We start from the raw sequence: 17,247 nt of genomic DNA on the forward strand, positions 1-17,247 counted from the left end.
ACAAAAACTGAACCAGCTGCCTACAGAAATTTGTTCAGGATGTAGATGACCTGTTTTTTAATTGCCTCAGCCCACATAACTGATTACACCTCTCCCTGTTCAGGAGGACTATTAAAGTACTTGGGATCATTTGGATACCACTGTTAAGTGCCCAAACATCACTTAAATGTGTCATGGATTGAACTGCTGTGACTGACACATTCCCATTTTCAAAGTGAACAATGACAGCCTGTTAAACTGATCAATGAGATTCGAAGATTTTAACAAAGCCCCATTTTCTTAAGTACCCAAAACTTAAGTTATTCATCTGCTTTGGTTTGAATACATGCAGAACCATCACCAATGAGGTTTTTAAATGTACTTAAATATGTCCTATGCAAACTGAATCTAGTTAGTCTAATTTACTCCAGTAAATTAGCTATTTTATATGCAATAAATGTAGTTTTCACTACACTCCCCACAATAACGAATCCTTCTATCCAAATTAAGAGGTAAACATCATGTTACATGCACTTAAACCTCCCCAGAAACATAACTGTTGATGAAACAGTTTACTGATATCATCATTGTTGATTAGAATTTGTTCAGCATTACCTCTTGGATATATCTGCAGAGGCTCTATTAACTGTCCATTTACTTGCTGTTCCATTACAGTGGAGTAATACTGCAAAGAGATTAAAGAAAGAGATTACTCAGTATTGTATACATGTAGTAAGAGCTCTTATGGATTGGTTAATTCAATGATTTTTTTTTTTTCATTGCTATAATACATGAGCTTTTACAATGCTTTCTGACCATTTGCAATGCTCACACAATGAAGTGGCATGGGAGGAAGGCAACCCGGAGGCTGCATTAGTACTGACTCCAGCCCACGGATCTGTTCTTGGCTCAACTACACAAGTTTCAGGCCCACCTGAAACCTGGGAATACCTCAGATGAGCGAGCAAATGCAACATTTACAGCAAACACAGCAGTTGCCGCACCTGGAGAAGCTGGGAAAAACCAGTCAAATGTGGACACGAAGAAATGCTGTAAATATAAGCACAAAGTGTGCTATTAGGAAAACTCTGAGGGAGAAAAGGATCTGGAAACCATCCAAGAACTTGCAGTGATGAAGCACAGCCAGGGCAGTTGGGGCCACATCCCATGTAAGCAGAGATGCTGTGCATTGCCTCAGTATGCACATCTAACACACAGTAGGGCAGGCAATGGAAAGCCATTGCAGACATGCTGAGACCTTGGACTCTACAGGAACTGCCAGGAGTGACCAGGAGAAGTTTATTGATAAAGAAAGGTGAAGAATGGACAAAAAGGGATGAAAAAGTATATGAGAACGTCATGACCCAAGAATATATAAGATATGTAAGGTGGTATGAGGAAGTCTAAGAAGTGGCTTCTCATGGGATGGCATCCTCATGAGGATGAGGATGAAGAGTGGGATTAAATACAGAAATAAAGATTTGGACTAAACAGTGAACTCTCTATTAGCCTCTTTTAATTGACCCTCACTCCAGAGGAGGAGTGAACACTCACAGGACATTTAACATTACAACCAGACAACCCTGGGGCACGAGACAGACCTTGCTATGAGTTTACTGCCTACAACCCACACATCTCTCATCACAACGTGTTACACGTTGACAGCACATCACAAAGCGCGTTTCTTCTGCAACCACCAAACATCTTTTGAAGCAAACACATTGGCTGTGGGCCAGATCTTCATGGCATAAATCAGTGCAGCACCACTGACTTTCAAGCTAATTCTCACCAGCCGAGTGTGGTCTAAGACTTCAGCATGTCACTGTTACCAGAGGCTTGTGATACTGTTACTCAAACTGGCAAGAATGGATGTCAACAAGGAAAAAAAAAACCCTTTCTGTGTCTTTGTGGAATCAAGCCACAGAAATACACAAGCCCTGTGTATTTCACTCACACTGATGGTTTCTTGTAACACAAGCATTTTTATTTACGCAACTTAAATAAGACAAAAGTTTATTAATGAGTTAATGCTACAGCACACTTTCCACTTACAATGGGATGAAATATGGACTGGAGTAAGCAAATGTTAAATGGACACCAAAGTCAATCTACATGCAGAAGTTTTCAGTGCTTCTGTTTTCCACATTTGTGCCAAGAAGCAGGAAGACATTTCCTTTCCGTTAAAAACCTGTTACAAAGGTTTTGCTGAGGGGTTAAGGACCCATCCAGCCCCACCTCCTGTGTGTACATCTAACGTGGTGCCTGCTGCTGAAAGCATTGCCCTCACTAAAATCTCACCACAAGACTTTTGAGGGTGGCCTCTCATTGATATTAGAGTACAAACAAAAATCCACACCTTAAATAACCACATGTTTATACAGAGCAAAGCTCTTCATCCCAAAAGCTCACTCTTGAAACAATCAGCTTTGAGGAGCTAGGACTATCCCATAGACTCATATAGGATCAGGGGGGTCATGAATAACACACCAAATCCTCTCCCACATCCCCATATCCCTTTGTAAAGAAGTGTCACTGGTACCTAATAGCTACAGAGCTGTGAAGAAATCTCCTGCTCCACTGGGAGCCAAAACTGCTTCAGAAAACCAAACTTTTTTATTACCCTTTTACTTGTGACATTCTAGGACCTACATATAGACATACATATACACACAGAGTATAAACACATACGACATACTCTCTAGAATAATGAACTAACATATATGAGATGGTTCCCTACCAAAAAAAGAGAGGAAAAAATAGAGGGAAAGAAAGAAAAAAACCACAGCCCTCTCCATTACTCAAACAGTGATGACAAGTAAATGAAATATCAATCATGTAAGCTGTCAACCTTTTGGGACAGCAATAACTGTTAACAAGTAGTCTGGAAAAATTGTCTGAAAATGACTTGGCCTCCACACACAAGCATTTGAGGTTTCCATGGAAAATTAAGATGCCAGTGGCTATTTGGAACATTGTTCAGGTATTCTTTTTAATGGAAAATTTGCCAGTTATTGATCCAGAGCATGTACCCCTTGCTTCCAGAAAGCTGCGAGCAACTTTCCAATCAGTGCCTGTCAAAAAAATTACTGCCTTTTTATACTGATACAAGACAACAGCTAAAGTGCAGTTCCACTGCTGTTCAATGGCTGGCTGTAATTAACTGCAATGCACAGTACAAAACTGACTTTATTCACCATCCCACAGTATTTGCACCGACATAACACAAGAGTATTTCTGCATACTCTAAAATAACTCCAGAACTGCCTAAAATAACTTTCTGCCAAGTTCTGAAACCAAGGAGCTCAAGATAAGAGGTGATGCATGATTCAAAACATCCTCCCCAATGACGGTGTCATACCTCCACGGAAGAGATGTGTATTCTCAGGGAATTAAACTGAAATAAACCCCTTTGCTTTCATTTGGGAGCACACTGGACCTGGAGGCAAACTGCACCACGTCAAAATTCCTAGAAATATTTCAGCAGCTGTTCAATCCTCCAAACATTTGTGGCAGGCCTCAAAATAGTAAAAAATGAGTAGTTTTTTTCTTCCCCAGTATATTCTTCAAGATTACAGGAAAGTCAATGCTTTTCTTGCAGGGTAAGGATATTTGTTTCCTGATAAACATAGCCCCAAATGACACCTATAGAATATTAGAAAGTTAAACCACCAGTGCAACACTCAAATAGAAAACTAGTTTAAAACTGAAGGGAAAATTTTCAGAGAAGAAAAGCTGCTGAAGCAGAAAGAAGTCATTTACAGACATCCCATAATTTTTAAGGAAAAGCAGAGAGTTGAGCAATCATAACTCTAATGTACTGAAACTTTAACAGTAAGCTTGGAAGCATAGCAAAAAGATGACCTTACAAAGGCATGATTAATCTTAAGACTGTGCCAGGAAAACTCAAGTTTTCAAGTTTAACAGCAAAAATGGCAGACATTTTATCAGGAAAAATATCAAGAAACGCAGGAATTCCAGTGGGGAAGCATCACCAGTGACCTAGCTGTATGAAACAGAACAAAATAAACCTCAAACAAGCCCAAAAGCCCTTTGACTGCAGCAAGATTTTTCTTCCTTTCTTTGACACAACTGTCTTATGCTCTTTAATATCAAACTTGTAATAGAATGGTTTCACCTCCTCTGGAAAGAAAACTGCACATGAGAGAGGCTTATTTAATAAATCCCAGGAGTTGCACAGAGATCAATCACCAGCATCTGGAACCTGCACTTCTTTGACCCCAAGATTAAGTCACATGCAATGACTAAAGCCTCTTTGAACCAGGGTTTGCTAACAGACTTCCAGCCAACCAATGTCCACTCCAGCCTGCGCAAGGCAAGAAATAGTACAACCTCTGCAGGTATCAGAAGGATCAGAATTCCATGGAGGAGCCCTTTCTGAAGCCTAGAAAATATGAGCCTCCTTCATGAGAAACATTCATCATTTGATATATTTACGTGCTAAGCTCACAAGAACAAAACTACACTGTTCTGATAAAGACTAGAGAATATGTGCCCAAGAGGGATCCAATAAACATAGACTCAGGCGCAATGGAGGTGATCCAAGCATGTCCCTGCTCTGCTTCCACTGCAACAGGGAACTAGTGAGGAGGACTAAACTGAACCAAGTCATTAAATCCCACCTACAAACTGTACAGAATGGGGTTTGTTTCTGACATGGTCCAAGTTAAGGCCATTAATATAGCTAGCAGTGCACTTTCTAAGGAACCAGCAGCCCATCTGGCTTGGAGTAAAAAACCCCATTTGTTATTTTCTTGCTCATCAATTGCAGTTGAAAGGAAATGTGAGGAAAAATCACTTAACATCTGCAACACGAAGCTACATTCAAATTATTTTGTTTCAAGAAGTAACTGCATACTTGATTTCTGTGGACACGTTTTATATTTATAGGTATCTAGGCAGATTTTACACACATCTACGTCTATAAAGGCACACACAGACACATCTCTCTCGTATTAAAAACCAGAGATATGTCTTTAAATCCTCTCTGAATACTGAGCCTGCAGCTACAATGAAACTCTTCTGTGAGGAGGGGTGAGACAGTCTCCAGATGAAAGTAGATTTTGAAAAATTTTTAGAGCCCAGGGGTTCATTTTTAATGAGCCGTTACTTTAAGTACTGCATAAAAAATACAAGAAATTGATAGTCCATTTAGCCTGCACTATACCTAATGCAAAAGTCATTAAGATGCATTATTCTTAACGTTTATGATGTGATCAGTAAGTGTACAAGTCTCTTTTTTTAAAAAGTCAAGCCTGTCCACGTATCTCATGTGATGCAGTTTTTAAACACTTAATACAGGAATGTTTTACTCTAACTTAATAGAAGAATATTGTCCTGTGAGCACTGCAGCTGATGTTAACACTTGGATACAAGCAATAATACACAAACAAAAACATGGATAATATCAGCATTTGTTATACTATACCTACATAGGACAGCATGGCTTTCATTTCTTCATCACTTCTAACAGTAATCCGGTCACCATCCTCATCTTCATCTAACAAAGAAATACATTACATTCGTGAGCAATGCAAGAAGGATATTTACAATTTCAATATGTAAGGGTTTCACCTTAAGTGCTCAAAACCTTGCTCTCAACAGTTATTTTAGTGCTAGAACCTCTTCAGAAGCAGAGGACCTTATGTACACTGCAATAACCCTTGCTGAAAACCATCAAGGTATCGTCTTGACACAGTAAACATGAAGTAAAGCTTCTGAGTGTGCTTCAGTGCTCCCAGAGGGAGTTATGTTTTGGCAGTTTTTCATCAGAAACTAAAATAAAACTAAAATAAAATTGTTTCTCTCCCCGTAAAAGCTTCTGATCTTATCGTCAACCCAACCTCAACTCACCTGCCCTGTGACAAGTTCCTCCCACTCCTCTGTCCCCATCTGTGTCACAAGTGCATGGACATCTTGGCTTCTTCATAGCACAGCAAAGCTGGCTTAAAAATGGTACCTTTTAAGTGGACACTAATCCACAAGTTTATACAGAGAAATTTCGATGAAGTTTGTGAATCAACAAAACCAGTCTGTGTTGAGTTCATTGGGCAGATGTGGGTGAAGTGGAGGCCAGAGTCAGGAGCAACATTACCAGACAATCGTGTTTTCATGATGAAGTCTCAGGCATGGCCACAAACACAGACAAGGCACTTTTGGAGGAAGCAAAGAAGCCCGCTTAAAACCAGAACACCAGAGGAAAGGCAGCAAGATCCAGAGAGGCTCCAGCAGAGCAAAGCATTCAGGGAAGAATTATCAATACGAAGATCTGAAGGAGGAGAAGACCTTCCAAAGACATATGGTGGCTTCAGCAGGTGCAGATTTACTGAGGGGAGCAATCCCCCCCCCCGTTAGCACCAGCTGGTGCAACAACACACGCCAATGTCACAGGCAGCAGTCCCTGAGACACTCGGTGAGGTTCCTTCAGCAATGTCTACTCATCCTCTCCTCCCTTCCTTGTGGGAAGCTCTCACTCTTCCACTCGCTGGAGACCTGCACCTCATCCAGATAAAGAAACAGACCCTTCTGCTCCAAATCAGCTGTGAAAGAGTAAGTTCTTTTTACTGCTCTAGCTTTGGGGTGAAGGCAAGCTAGTCAGAAAGCCATGAGATTGCAAAAGAAAAGCCCTTTGCCTGGACTAACATGCACTGGGAAATCAAGGAGCAACACACACATTATATTTCAAACCCCTGTTAAATACCAAAGGGTGAGAACACGGAGATGAGCAAGTGCATTTCCATAGCAGGTCTGCTCCTGGCTAGCTCAGGGTGTAAGCAGAGACTGGGGCAGTCTGTCTGTCCCCATCTCTACAGACATGCTCTAACTGATACACATGCTCTCTGCTATCACAGGCCTGCGTATTACATCAGCATAAAAACATGCCATTATATCCCTGGATGAAAACTCTTGCTCCTAGTTATGCAGCAGAATCAGGGAAGAGTTCCAACAAATTAAAATTACCCAAGAAAAGGCGTTTGTTCATTCTACCTCTGAAAACCTACCTGGTAATTTTGAGGCTATAATGAAAAAGAGAAAAACAATGCAGAACAGAGAGCAAACCAAGAGATAAATAAGAAGGAAAAAAGTAACATAAAAACCTCAGAATTACACTTTTTTAATGTCCTGAAAGAGAGCTATGGGACACTGGAAATGTGGAAGCTGGAAGAGGAACCAGACAGCACAGACACATCCTACAAGGGCCTCGTCTCACGGAAATTTAACTGGTGAACTGCCAGGCTGCTAGAAGTACTTGCTCGGGTTAGCAGCCTGCAGCAAGTCATGAATGATGAAAAGATTAAGAAGAGTTAGTGAGTTGAAACTGAATGTTTCCTTGCCTGGAAACGTTTTAGGCAGCAAGGAGGAAGAGCTGTAAAACTGCTACCTGGCCAGAACCCAAGTCCCAGCCGCAGTGTGTAACTGAGTAGGAAAGGCTGAAGAAGCAGCTGTTGGAATAGTGAACACAACAAATACCATGCATCATCCAGAAGGGATCAGACTGAAATGCAGAAGAGGGGAAATGTGGCACAGAGAAATGAATATATGGAGATAAAAGCCGATGAACAGGCCTGGCTTGAGGGAATAGAGCTGGAGCCCCCCAGAAAGGGAAAAGATAAAAGTGGAAAACCCTCAGAGCCACTTGCAAAACCTTTATAAAAATCACACATTATTCACTGCAAGGGATTAAGAAATTAACTCTCCAGTTCTCAGAATGGCAAGATCCCTGATGATGATACAAAGAGAATATATTAAAACTGTGCAGATGAAAAGGCACAAAATGTTACCTGGCATTCAAAAAGCCAAACCTGAAATTGTCAGACAATGTTTGTAAAGAACAAAACCAGAAGAAAACATATCTCTCATCCACGCAGAGATCCTTTGCTTTCATACCACGACATTTAACTGGGCACAGCCCAAAACCGAGCTAGATCTGACACATGGGTTCGGAAAGATTTCCAGGATTCTCTACTTGCCTAGAGCACAGCACTATGATTTTCCAGCACATTAGGGAAGCAAAAGTAGAACCAAAAAATCCTACGTATTGGCTGGATTTTGCTAATGTCACTTAAAATGGAGGAAGAAATCCTCACAAGATATCAAATAGAGTGCAGCAGATGGTAAACAAATATTATGAAGCAATCTTCACAAAATCTGCAGTGTGTCACAACTATACAAAATGGCAGAGTTTGGATAAAAGGATCATAACAGGCCATATGTTGTTAGTGATTTTATTTGTAGCGCTGTGTAATGCAATGGTGAAATCCACATCAAGGTCCAACAGAAGTGCAGCCCCAGGTAGGAGTTGCAAAGGCTGGTACACTGGAGATAACAATAACTAAATCCATAGCAGAGGAGCCTGCACTGGATGGCAATTATCCACATCTGAAGAAGCAATGAAGCAGGTGAGAATGAAGCTTAAGCTGGTGAAATCCAGGAATTTGATATGGAAAAAGTAACCAGGAAAATCACGCATCAATATACATAACATATTTTAGATGCCAGTTAAATGGCAGGGGAAATGGGTTTGTGCAGATGTAAATGACAGACTAGAGACATGAACTGAAAGCACAGAAGCAGATGTTAGAAGACACAACAAAATAAGTATTTCCAGGAAAGTTCTACACATGGTACCATTAATATGGGCTACTGCCCTGATTGCAGCGACTGCTGCTGGTGCATGAAGTTCAAACGAAGCTAATGGGGGATGTGGGAGGGATGGGAGAAAAATAAATATTAACAAATCATAACAAAACCTGGCAAGGTCTGGAGCCTGGGTTTGCTCAGGTCCCTGCTCAAAGTCTTGCTTTAAAAAGCAGTGCAGGAGAGATGTCAAGGCTACAGAGAACTAACACATCAGCTCCACTCTGAGGTGTCTGGAGTTTTAGGAGGGGAAAACACAAAACATATGAAAAGAAAGATAAAAAGCACTTGAAGGACCATAAAACCAGTATTTCCTTTGATTATCTACACACAGAATTACCCATAAAGCTCTAAAGAGGGGAGAAATGCTAATAAGAATGGAAGGCCCTATCTTGTCATATCTGCTCTCTCACCTTCAGCATCACTACCTTATTGATATAACACCTCTAATCCCCTCCAGCTCCTTCTTTCTATTTCATCTCTATCAAAGGAAAACACAGAGTTACATAGAAAAAAAGATAGAATAAGCATTAAAAGGGAATAGCAGCAGCCCTCTCCACTTGGAAGAGAACTCTAGCTCACTATCTTATGCCCCAAGAGACAGATGTTTGACTCCCTTTTGCAGCTTATTGCTATCCAGATAGGACAATCCCCCAAGAATCCCTCAGAAAAGAAAAGAAGACAGGGTTCAAAGAACAGAGCTAAAAAATGAGTACTAGCAGATACAGGTCTAAATCTGCATTAGCATACTCACCAAGAGGTCTTCTAACTCAGCAAAAACATGATACAACCCCCTTCCTGAGGTGAAAGTGCCATTATGGACAACCCCAACCTGCAGCTTCCTCTGATCATACACAGCAGCTGCTTTTCCCAGATTCCCAACCAGACCCATGTGGCCTTTTAGAGATTATTCCTACTGCCCAGTCTGACTTGGTGCCATCTCGCTGCAGCTCTCACACCTCCTCCAGGAGACAAAGCTGAGTAACTCCTAATCTCACACAGGAGACAAAGGTGAATAACTTTTTCTCACACAGGAGACAGAAGATGGTGCATTCATCTTAAGCCCAGCAGAAGGAGAAAAGGAAAACTAAACCCACAGCCTCTTTCCAGCAAAACACAGCCATTTGTTCCAGGGAAAGGAAACAGTCATTTCTAACAGTGCCATATTTGGTACAAATCTGTCTGTTGTACCCTATTTCTGGAAAAGCTGCTGCTCTTCTGGATTCTTCCAATGAAGGATTAAAATTTTAAAATCTCAAACCTACAGGTTCTTTATACTTTTCATTTAACTCGAGCAATAGAGCTGCAGTGAAAAGTACGAGCAGGGTAAGGTCGTGCTGGCGAGTAAAGCTATGGTGTAGAAATATGCTCATTCAAGATATGATTAAATAATAAAATATCGCTTAGTTCAGTATCAGCATTAAACTTGCATTAATGCATAAATATTTAACTGTAAGATATAATGAACATAAACATTATTTATTTAAAAATATGACAGCCCTATAATGCGACCAAGGAGACAGTTTATACAAGTCGTACTCACACTCAAACGCTGTTGTCGTTGCATCTGGCAGAACTTGACCGATGACATCCTAAAATGTAAAGAAGAATTAGCTATGTATCATGTGGGAAATCATAGAATGGCTTGGATTGGAAGGGAACTTGAAGCTCTTCCAGTTCCAGCCCCCTGTCACAGGCAGGGACACCTTCCACTAGAGCAGCTTGCTCCAAGCCCTGTCCAACCTGGCTTTGAACAGTACCAGGAATGGGGCAGTCACAGCTTCTCTGGGCACCCTGTGCCAGCCCCTCAGCACCCTCACAGGGAAGAACTCCTTCCTAATGTCTGATCTATGAGATGATTTAGAATAATCACCCCCAGCTGCAGGCTGAAGTCTTAACAGGCCTGCTACTCACCACTGCCCCAAAGTTACAAACTTTTTAGCACACAACACAGACCAGTATAAATCACAGTGCTCTCCTCCTTCCTCTCCATGCTACCTTGAGAAAGAACTGCTTTCTTTTCAAATAACTCAATCATCCTTGCAAACGAGTCAGTGTTGTCTGGTTTTACAGTTTAAAGAATCGATTTTGTCCGTAGGTTATAAAAAACGTACACCTAACTCATCCGAGTCAGTCATAAAAACACGTTTATGAGTGGCTTTTTATTTAAGAAAGCATGTTTTCTCTCTCAGTCCTGCTCACATCACCCCAATTCCTCCTCTCCATCTCCCAACTGCCCTGGTCCTCCCTCCCACTGCAAGATACCATCACAGAGCTCCATCTCCTGACCTGAGAGTAGGTCAACAAACAGCTCCGGGTGGGCTCAGGGCTGCCACTGTGAATTAAAACAGCAGCAGTGAGACCTCGTGAGGTTTTGTTGCTTTCACTCCACAATGGCCCTGGGAAGCGGTGGGACCAAGCAAAGGGGAAATGGACCTTGCAAAGCAGCGCCGTGCCTCTGCTACACACAAGCTAGAAAGTTGGGAGGGCAGAATTTAAACTTTTAATCTTAGTACGTGGATTCTAACACACTGATTAAAACACCCAAAGAAGTGAATGCACAAACCTTGAAGACAACCTCCAAACAACTCATACACAAGCCCATCACAAAATATACCAAACACTTTCAAGTGTTACACATCTCTGATCCAAACCAGCACTTTTCTGTACCACTAAACCAAGAGGAGAAGAGTCATTTGGGGTTTTTTTTAGCCTTTCCACACTGCATTTACTCAAAATTCAGTGAAAAAATCACTGCTCAGACTGAAGTCATCCCGAGCTCCCAGTGCATGTGCTGCTGTCAGCCTTTGCTAGGCTGCAATATGTCATGTCAGGGCACGGCATAAATGCACAGCATGGTTTGCTCCTTCCTGCTGCCTGATTTCCCATGTCAGACAATCTCTCCACTGACAGTGTCACCGAGTGATTAGAAATTAATGAACAACCATATTTATTGTGGTACATGCACTGTGAGCATCTCAGGGCGCTGAGCACCCCCCGCATCAGAGCTTTAGTGATCACTGTCCTGTCACTTTTGTTTTTGCTATTTTTGCTTTTAGTCTAAAACCAGGAAATTAAACATTCTGCGCAACGTTGAAGAGCCGCAATTAATAAAATGAGAAAGCAGCAAAAGCAACCTAAAGATTTCCACAGAGCTAAGTGAAGCATAGCTAAGTGAAGTATTTCTACAACTTTTTCACCCTTTCCTTTTAGATGTTAAATTACATGCTATTGATTCACTTTAAACTCTTAATGGCATACAAAAGAGAAAATATTTTCAATATAGCTACCTAATTATATAGACTGTGAATTTAAGGAGATTAAAAAAAAAGCAAAACACCCCCCAAACATTGCCATGTTAACAAAAATTCCTCTATTTAAATACTTCTCCAAGGCTTGACAGCTCTGTCAGTCCTCTGTCAAAAGCCAGCCAAGCTACACCCTCTGCTCCTCGCAGGAAATTTAAGTCTTGCCCAACTGTACTGTGAACTGATTCTTCCTAAATCCACTTAGTTAAACATTGAAAATTCCTCAGCAAACACACCTTAATCCTATTAGATTTAAGCCCCTTGTAAAATGTTCTTATGTTGGCACACAGATGCTTCCATTTAAAAATTGTTATCAGAAAAGGAGCCCAGTTAGGGCATTCAAACTGTATGTAAAAGGTGTGTAAGCACAGCACTGAGACAGGTCTGACAGTCCCAAATGCCTGCTAGGGAAACTCCAAGACTCCCAAAGCTGTGACAGCACTGGAAGAGATGGTAAAATCTTGTTCTGCCCCTATTCAGAACAAGTGTTTGTGTATACTTGGACTTCTTTAAAATGAGTACTAACCAAGTACGTGAATTTAAGAACCATGCACCATAACTCTGTCTTACAGTACATAAAGAGTTGAAAAGAAAACCCTACCAACAGCCAGAAAAAAAAAACTTGGTCTGGTCAGCTTTAAATACTTGTATTAAATCAACACATCTGAGGAAAACTATCCCTGCAGGAAGTGGGAGGGAGGGAAATCACACCCTTATTCTGTACTTACCGTAGCATTTTCATCAGCTACGTACGACTTCCCTGCTCAAACCTCCAGCAGAACCTCTCGGTGACCCAAGCTTAAAGGATTATGCTAAATTTCATTAGATTATGCACGTGATGATTTTCTACTATCACAACAGAGATCCCAAACAATGAAATACAACCTGCAGACATTGTTCAAGCAGGCTCACATACACGAGAGCTTCTATTTTATCTCACAAAACTGAAAAGCCTCTAATAAAGAGGGGAAAACTGAGGAAGCAGCTGAAATCTGGTCCCTGGAAGAGCCGTGGAGCACTTCTCTCTGGGGTGAGGAAGCAGAAAACACGGAAGCACTGCTTTAAATGACAGGGTAAATATTGACGCTGTGGCTCAACACTCCTGTTTCAGTTAAAACTTGTTTTATCTCAGTATGACATCATGAGGTTACCCTGAATTAACACCAAGTGCTTCAACACCCCACTGACAGCCAGAGCAAACAAATCCAGACAGCCTGATGAAAAAAAAATAAGCTTATTGTAATTCATTTAGTGATGCCTTAAAAATAAATCTAGTTACTAGTAACTCACAGCTCTGCAAAGCTGACATACACAGAGCATATTTAAAGTGACATTATGAAGAACAGCTCTTAGCACCCAGTTTAAGAGAGTAATCAAGAAAATGCCTAAGCTAAAGCATACAAGTAGAGCTGCTTCCACGGGTCAAGCACCATCCTACAGCGTTGAGGCCAAGCACCAGCAGCTACCAGCAGGTATCAGGCTTTCCAGCTGAATACCTGCTACACCATTTAGTATCTGTAAAGGCTCCTCCAAGAGACAGAATCAGAGCAGCTGAAAATTAAGAAATGTGTCATTTAGTGTGCAAAACACCCTGAGCATCAGACTCCTTACTCTAACATGGTACACTATGGGTACGGACAGGGTATTTGGGGATTCTATACCACAGCTTCTTGTCTGGAAAAGGAAGATGGAAATAGTCTTGCATGACAGCACGAAACACTGCAAAGATACACATGGCTCTTCACACTGCTGGGATTTAGTTAAATTAACTATAATCGTGATTAAAAAAAATATCTTGCTGGTATCAGATAATGTTATGGGGCTTTCTTAATACAAAGCAGACCATGGCACCTACCTCAGAAGGGTGATGCCAGATATATCCAGCTTCTCTGGGCACCCTGTGCCAGCACCTCGGCACCCTCACAGGGAAGAACTTCTGCCTAAGAGCTCATCTCAGTCTCCCCTCTGGCAGGTTAAAGCCATTCCCCCTTGTCATGTCCCTACAGGCCCTTGGCCAAAGCCCCTCTCCAGGTTTCTTGTAGCCCTTAAGGCACTGGGAGCTGCTCTAAGTTCCCCTTGGAGGCTTCTCTTCTCCAGGCTGAACTAGCCCAGCTCTCTCGGCCTGTCTCCAGAGCAGAGCTGCTCCAGCCTTCTCCAAGTGATGGCCTTGAGACAATTCAGACCTTATTAAACTTCTTTTTTCTCTAAAGATTTCACAGTGCACAAGAGAGAGTTTTTGACACAAAAATGGCAATCATCCAAGGATGCTACTGCACAGATCTGCTCCCAGATGAACACTGCCGTAACACCCTTCATCCCCACATCCGAGATGTTCACTGATGAAGAACAGTGAAGAGCACACATTGCCACTTCGCTGGTGCAGTTCACCATAGTGCTCTGCTAAATAAAGCAACTGTGTAAGGATAGGCTCCTCTCTTCGGCAGCTGTGCTTCGCTGGGGTAGAACTGCCTGCAGCACAGGCCCTGGACACCGACCACAATGACTCTTAGAAGCACTTCAGGTATCAAGGGTCCTGCCAGGATCTTCCCAGCATGCTGGAGACAATTACTCAAACTCCTCACAACAGGACTTCTCACTAGACCAGAGCTCAGTACTTTGCCCTGATACAACTAACAAATCAATGCAGGTGAAGCCTATTGGTTGGTGCTACTTCAACAGCAGTATCATTGCACTTCTGCTTGAGACCTCGCTCCAAAAGGCACACTGCCTTTTAGCATTATATCACAACTGAACACACAAGGCTTATTTTAACTTCAGGTCAAAAAGGCATCAGCTGCAACATGATGGAGTAGCTATAGGAGCTACAACAGAAGCTGCAGGTGCAATCTCACACGAAAGATATGGTCCAGCCACTGAGTTACAGCTGTGCTGCCTGAAGCCCTCTCTGGCCTTCAATACAGGTCCCCATTCCTCACTCCTGCACCCCCAGAGCTAGCACCACAGTAGGGTCAGAGGCTCAGAGCAAACTACAGACTCCGATTCCAACTGCTTCTGCAGTTTAAGGTTCAACAGCACTTCTTTTCAACATACTTGTTAAACAGACTACAGAGCTCTGGTTTGAGGCCCACATACCCCCAGCTATCTTTAAGCTGAAACAACAAGGATGACAACTAAATAGCAACATGGTTTTGCAAAGCCATGCTTTCAATCTGACAACACTTCCCTATTTACTTTTAAGTAATACAACCAAACTTAAGCGTCCAATACTTCTAAAATGCCACAGGATAGTCCAAGCATCAGGGATTATCTCACTTTATTGGGAGATAAATGGAAAACATGAAGCAGAATATGGAGTAAACCTGGCTGAGATTCACACCCCTTGTCTTTGAAGGGGAGCTCCAAGGGGAACTGCCCCAAAATCCCACTGATGTCACGAGTTCTCCTCCTCCATCTATAGAAAGTCTTGGATAATGCTAAACATTAGGAAGAACAAAACCTGAAACATCTGCCATCTGTTCCAGTTACCTCTGCTATCTCCCATAGGCCCAACATCAAACATTTTCCAGCAAATCAATCCGTTAGGGCACAAAGTCTTCAGCAGAGATGCGTTACACAGGGAAGATAAAGGCATCCTGAAGAAAGTTAAGTATGAGCTGCACACAAGGAGGAAAGTTTTCTGGGGGCTAAGGATAAAGTTAAAAAGAAACAGTAGTGTAGTAAGTATCCATTACCACTTCTGAGTAAACAGAGTATCCCCCTATACTAGCTGTGCACGTGGGGAGAAAACAAGGCAGGCAGGGGTTGAAGGCAGTCCAGGGCAAAGGAGATGCAACAAACCTAGAGCACCAAAAGCAAGAGCAGCTATAGCCCAGGTGCAGAGCACACAGACACCGTGCCAGGGAGGCACTAATTTCCAAAGGACCACTTTTTAAATCACTGTAAAAGCGCTGCTTTTGACCACCCTGTCACGCCAAGACCCCGAGATGCCGCACTCCTGGCATCCCCAGGCCCCTGGTTTCTTGCAGTCCCTTTCGCATTACAACTTTCAGGCGCAGGCAGGAGACAGCAAACACCCCGTCCCCGAATAAACCACCACCACCTTCCGCCCCCCAGGCAGGGAGTTTGTCTCCACTTTCCCCGCCGGCTCCTGGTCATCGTTCCCGGAGCCGCGGACCCCGCTCCCCCCGGGCTCTGGCTGGGACTCACCAGCACGTCCCTGAAGAGCAGCTGAGGCGCCGAGTGCACGGTCCAGTCGACGGCCCCGCCGTCAGGGATCTTGATGCGGATCACCAGCGCCTGGCTCTCCATGGCGCGGGAGGGACCGCAGAGCAGCCAGAGCATCCCCGCCCCGGCGGGCTCACATGCTACGGCTGGCCCGGGGCTGCCGAGCCGAGCGGGGCCGAGCGTGCCCCGCCCCGCCCGCCCGCAGGAAGGGGCCCCTGCCCCGGAACCAAAACGGAGGGACCCGGAGGAGGGAACCGCCAGGAGGAGGAAGGGGAAGGAAGAGGAAAGGGAGCCGGCGCCATGTTGAGGGGAGGAGGAAGCTCTCAGTCCGTGGCCCGCCCCGGGGGCGAGCGGGAATGGCCCTGGAAAGTGGCAGGCAGCGCTTTGGATTTCTTTTCCCCCTATTACACCTTCTACTTTTTGCAGGAAAACCGCTTTTGAGACAGAAAAATCACATGGAGTCAGGTTCGGACTTCACATAAATTGTGCGAAGTCCCCAGTGCCGCCGCTCCTCAGAACTCAAGAGGAGTGAACTGGGGCCTCTTGAGCGCTTCCTGAAGAACTCCGAGGGCTTGTGCGTTCAGGTTATTCAGCTGGCACACAAAAACACGTACCCAAACATAAACCTGTGCCACGCCCACCTTGTACAGTCTATCCTCGGTGCAAGGTCCCTGTGCTGGCACTTGCTGTCAGACTGCAAAGCAAACGAGTAACTGGGCAGTGGGAACAGCATCACACCACGCTCTGCTCACTACTGTAATATCCAAACATCCCTATTAACGCGCTTTAAGCAGTTTTGCCAATAGCTGTCACATACTTTCCTCTTTTTCCAAATTACACAATCCTTGTCTTAAGTATCTGCTATACCAACATCCATCTTAAAGCACAGCTCTGATGAAAGAAAATCCCTGTTAAAAGCTACGTCCAGCACCCTCTGCAGCAGCAAAGAACGGTTCGAATGTGACAGCTCTGTAATCTCCACACTGTGATCACAAGCCATGACAGACTGTTCAGCTTTTTAAGAAAGCTTTTTGCCTGTCAGAAGTTAGAGGGAAGGATCTCTGATCCGTAAGCACAAAACCTCCCAGTTCTTTGTAGCAGAAGAGCATTCATCTCAATT

At 43.2% G+C, this 17,247-nt stretch overlaps 1 protein-coding gene across 2 annotated transcripts in view; it reads right to left on the minus strand.

The window, feature by feature from the left end:
* Nucleotides 1-16,376, minus strand: part of MAP2K5 (mitogen-activated protein kinase kinase 5) — a 120,785-nt gene extending 104,409 nt beyond the window's left edge. Inside the window, exons 1-4 of one of the 2 annotated variants that reach the window (XM_061446558.1) lie at nucleotides 16,110-16,376; nucleotides 10,178-10,226; nucleotides 5,430-5,497; nucleotides 595-664 (exon numbers count right to left, since the gene is read on the minus strand). In XM_061446558.1, the coding sequence (XP_061302542.1) occupies nucleotides 595-664; nucleotides 5,430-5,497; nucleotides 10,178-10,226; nucleotides 16,110-16,244 (322 nt within the window). In that variant the 5' untranslated portion in view covers nucleotides 16,245-16,376. The remainder of the gene's footprint in view (nucleotides 1-594; nucleotides 665-5,429; nucleotides 5,498-10,177; nucleotides 10,227-16,109) is intronic. The other variant, XM_061446557.1, reaches the window with a different exon arrangement.
* Between the last annotated feature and the right edge of the window lie 871 nt (nucleotides 16,377-17,247).

The sequence above is a fragment of the Pezoporus flaviventris genome, unplaced genomic scaffold (genome assembly GCF_033815535.1).
Source record: "Pezoporus flaviventris isolate CSIRO_AGI_PZ_B2104156 unplaced genomic scaffold, CSIRO_AGI_Pfla_v1 ptg000006l, whole genome shotgun sequence".
NCBI classification, from domain to species: Eukaryota; Metazoa; Chordata; class Aves; order Psittaciformes; family Psittacidae; genus Pezoporus; species Pezoporus flaviventris.